At 38.4% G+C, this 4,518-nt stretch overlaps 1 protein-coding gene across 2 annotated transcripts; it reads left to right on the top strand.

Moving 5' to 3' along the window:
* LOC109833971 (14-3-3-like protein B) lies at nt 540-4,135 on the top strand. 2 transcript variants are annotated; one of them, XM_020401857.1, is made up of 5 exons: nt 540-998; nt 1,256-1,369; nt 1,700-1,822; nt 3,525-3,641; nt 3,760-4,135. In XM_020401857.1, exons 1-5 carry the CDS (start codon nt 633-635, stop codon nt 3,814-3,816), a joined length of 777 nt encoding a protein of 258 aa, XP_020257446.1. In that variant the 5' UTR covers nt 540-632; the 3' UTR covers nt 3,817-4,135. The 2 variants fall into 2 exon arrangements, with proteins under 2 accessions (XP_020257446.1, XP_020257445.1); XM_020401856.1 differs by having other exon boundaries at nt 543-901; nt 1,159-1,369.

The following is a 4,518-nucleotide window of genomic DNA, read 5'->3' as shown; positions in this document are numbered from 1 at the left end:
ATATTTTCTGCCCAAACAATCAAAAGCAACGTCGCGGTCATGGTTCAGTGAAACGTTAATTGGACACGTGTAATCTAGAATTTCGTTAATTGGACACTTGTGTGTGCTATCGTAACACCAATATCCTCCACCTCTCCCCTGAGTCCCTCCGCTCCACGAGCACTACCCTGAAATTTAGTTTTTAAAAAGGTAAATTTCAGAAAACCCACTTAAATTTGAACCACTGCAAAGTAACCGCGATAACTCTCAAAATATTAGAAAACGCCCTTCAACTTCAATGTTCTTCAAAAAAAATTCCCTTAAAAGTTTGAACCATAAATTTTCACTAGAAAAATGCCCTCCCGCATAATTTTATCTACCCATGTGTGAATTGAATTTAAGACGTTAGCGGGGTCTTTTGAAGAAGTCTTAAAGTTGTAGTGTGTACCATCTAAACTTAAAGGGGGGCTATCTGATATTTTGAAAGATATTAGGGTTATCTGGTGATCCCTCTAAAGTTAAATGAGTTTTCTGAAATTTATATAGCATTTAAAAAACTCAAGTCATTTTCTCCCCCATAAAGAAAGAAACGTCTCCTCCAAAACTCTACTCCTCTCTCAAAAGAGATCTCGGATCTTCGTCGTCTTCGATCAATGGCGGGAACTCGCGAGGAGAACGTGTACATGGCGAAACTCGCCGAGCAAGCAGAGCGCTACGAGGAGATGGTCGAATTCATGGAGAAAGTAACCGCCTCCGTCCCCGCCGGCGAGGAGCTCACCGTCGAGGAGCGCAACCTGCTCTCCGTCGCCTACAAGAACGTCATCGGAGCTCGCCGAGCCTCGTGGAGGATCGTGTCCTCGATCGAGCAGAAGGAGGAGAGCCGAGGCAACGAGGACCACGTGGCGGCCATCAAGGACTACAGATCTAAGATCGAGTCGGAGCTCAACTCGATCTGCGATGGGATCTTGAAGCTTCTCGATTCGCATCTGGTGCCTTCGGCGTCTGCGAGCGATTCGAAGGTGTTTTACTTGAAGATGAAGGGCGATTATCACCGGTACTTGGCGGAGTTTAAGATCGGATCGGATCGAAAGGATGCGGCTGAGAGCACGCTTTCAGCTTACAGCAGAAGGAGGAGAGCCGAGGCAACGAGGACCACGTGGCGGCCATCAAGGACTACAGATCTAAGATCGAGTCGGAGCTCAACTCGATCTGCGATGGGATCTTGAAGCTTCTCGATTCGCATCTGGTGCCTTCGGCGTCTGCGAGCGATTCGAAGGTGTTTTACTTGAAGATGAAGGGCGATTATCACCGGTACTTGGCGGAGTTTAAGATCGGATCGGATCGAAAGGATGCGGCTGAGAGCACGCTTTCAGCTTACAAGGCTGCTCAGGTTCAGATCTGACCTCTATGGAGTTTGATTTGATTTTTTTAAAGATTTTTTTTTTAATTTCAGCGAGAGATTTTAAAAACATTAGCATTTAACGTGAGATCCTAATGATTGATGTTGTTTTCCTTTGGATCTGACAGAATTTTGTTCGAATTAACTCTATAATTGTAACTTAGCTGACTTTTTCACGAATTTTCTCGACTTTATTGCCTGTTTTACATTCCTAAGTTTCGTCAACTTTTTGGGAAAGTTTGGATTTTTTTTTTCAAAATTCGTAAATAATTTAGTGATGAGTTGGTCTTTTGAGGATATAAAATGATGGTCGTCGTTCAGGACATTGCGGTTGCGGAGTTGGCCCCAACACACCCGATCCGTTTGGGATTGGCACTCAACTTCTCGGTGTTCTACTACGAGATCCTCAACTCACCTGACAGGGCTTGCGCTTTGGCCAAACAGGTTGGTGAAAATTTCCTTGATTAATTTTGCATGATTATCTCCATGACCTTTTATAAAAATCAACCTGCACTTAGCATATTCGGTAAATTAAATATTACGCTTTGTTTTTATTAAGAGAGTGTCGAGTGGTTTCGGTCCGTAGTATTGATGTTGTACCGAAAGTTTTTTTTCCGTTGGATCGGTACTAACCCCCAAATATCCGAATTTGGATGCTCTCCACTAAAAAAAAATAGAGATACTGCTATTTTTAATCTCAATCGTTGATTATTTAATAGGCGGTTATGATACAATTTAAATCTAACACTTACTATACCCGTATATTGCACTCATTTCTAATTTGCATTAAAAGAAAAACTCACAACCATCAACTAGATAATCAATGGTTATGATTATGTAGTGGTCCATCCACTACTTTTTAGATAGTGGAGTGGATTCGAATCCCAAATATCCTAATCTACAAGTAGCGATTGCTTCAATGCATAATTTTTGCTATGAACTAAAAGCAATCGATGTTCTCTCTTATTTGAAAGACGAGTTTGGTTTTCTTTTGGTGGAAAGTTAATTTATTTCCAACACCATCCATTTGTAGTTAGTGCATTTGTAGCGCCCAATGTACTGTCTTGGTTAGCTTTCTTTTTCAACTATATGAAATGCTTATTTAAATATATTAGTATATTGCTCGCCATTAACTTCCTTTAATGTCTAAAATAAGAGATGCTAGTCAAAAGGATATCGTGAAATTTATAAAAATTACCAATAAAACTATCATTTTCAACATGATTCCCAAGATGTAGTTTGAACTATTCTCAAAAGTGCATCTTCAAGAAACGAATAATCAAATACTAGATTCTGAGTTCAAACTCAGAAAGGCCCCTATGGTTTGCGCCATAAATCTATTAAGCCCCCAGACTATTATTTGGATCTATTAAGCCCCTATACTTTTTATTTTGAATCTATTTAGCCCCTATGGTGTTTCTTCATAACTAAAAAGTAGATTCAATAAGACAAAAATACCATTTCTTTAGTTATGGAGAAATACCATAGGGGCTAAATAGATTCAAAATAAAAAGCATAGGGGCTTAATAGATCCAAATAATAGTCTGGGGAATAGATTCAAAATAAAAAGCATAGGGGCTTAATAGATCCAAATAATAGTCTGGGGGCTTAATAGATTTACAGCGCAAACCACAAAATAATAGTCTGGGGGCTTAATAGATTTACAGCGCAAACCACAAGGGCCTTTCTGAGTTTGAACCCCTAGATTCTAGATAAATGGAGCTCCCAGTTCAAGTGATGACGCACACCATTAGTCAAATGTTATAGAATTCAATAATTTTTATTTCGGGCATCCTGTGATCTTTTGCACAATATATATATGTGCATCTGGACTTCGACCGATTTTCTTGCTATCCTCTGTCAACTCGTTTAGCTTTCGAAACTTAATGGTCTCGGGTGGAGTAAGTTTCCTACATCAACCAATGAGGTAAATGTAACAACTTGATGGTACATTTTTTATTAACTTCGAAATTGTTCTGTTTTGTTTTATTTATGACAGGCAGAAGTATGTTTCCAGTGATCCGTTTACAATTCTAACGATGATATATTTTTTAATTAACAAGAAAAAACATACTTTTTCTTAAACATTTTTTCTACTCCCCTGACATGCTAAAAATATACATCTTATGCCGAACAATATTATCAGGCATTTGATGAAGCAATTGCGGAGCTGGACACTCTTGGAGAAGAATCCTACAAGGATAGCACCCTCATAATGCAGCTCCTTAGAGACAACCTCACCCTTTGGACTTCAGATATGCAGGTATAAATACGATACATGTATCATTCTTCCGAAATTTTCAAATTTATTTCCCCACATCCCCATGTTAAACTTTGCCAAGTACTTATTGGAAACAATTGCTGTGGCTTACTGTCTGCAGGATGATGGAGCTGACGAGATCAAGGAAGCACCCAAGGGCGAGGATGATCAGAAGTAGTAGCTGACCGGGGGCTTTGTTTCCTAATTAATTAAGACCTTCAACTGTGGAGAGATGAATTCGGATATTTGCTGGCCTACCTCTATGATTTGCTGAGGGTTTCCATTTTCCCCTCTCAATTGATCTGGCATTCGAAGCTCCATGTTTCGTTGTGGTTTTAGTAACATTTGGATCCTGTGCCCTTTTGTTATATCCTTGTCGTTCAAAGTTAACTGTCTTTTTTTTTTAATCTTTTTTTCCATCTGTAGAACTGCAGTTGTGTGTGCATTCGACAATTATTGATCTGATAACATAATTGTCTCTCAAAAGCTTTGAGTTATTATTTCTTGTTACGCGTCGTCCATTTGAAAACAACTACGTCGTTTAGGTGCCTTGGATAATTGCTTGGCAAGTGCTATTGTTATTGATTTAATACAACTTAAAAGAATTAAAGGGTTTAATTAAAAACACAAATATTTGGAACTTCTAATACTGAAATATGAAATATTTTTGGCCCAATATGATAAAATACCGGTAAATAGCACTTAAATACGTTAATAGTTTCACCCCTCTCAGGACTTGTATATCCCCAGTTGTATTTTGTAAAATTTATATACCTTAAAGTTGTTCAAAATTGGCATGTTAATACTATTTATTTTGCAAAAGTGAAAATCTTTATTTGAATGCTGTCATATACAATTCAATTCATATGCTAATTTTATG

This window comes from Asparagus officinalis, chromosome 3 (genome assembly GCF_001876935.1).
Source record: "Asparagus officinalis chromosome 3, Aspof.V1, whole genome shotgun sequence".
In the NCBI taxonomy this organism is placed as follows: Eukaryota; Viridiplantae; Streptophyta; class Magnoliopsida; order Asparagales; family Asparagaceae; genus Asparagus; species Asparagus officinalis.
The sequence above is the reverse complement of the archived record's forward strand: the minus strand, read 5'-3'. Positions and strand labels throughout refer to the sequence as shown.

Coding starts and splice junctions, on each gene's coding strand:
- LOC109833971 (XM_020401857.1), top strand. CDS start 633: ATGGCGGGAACTCGCGAGGAGAACGTGTACATGGCGAAACTCGCCGAG. Junction 1,823..3,524: donor CTTGCGCTTTGGCCAAACAG/GTTGGTGAAAAT, acceptor CAATATTATCAG/GCATTTGATGAAGCAATTGC. Junction 3,642..3,759: donor TTTGGACTTCAGATATGCAG/GTATAAATACGA, acceptor TACTGTCTGCAG/GATGATGGAGCTGACGAGAT.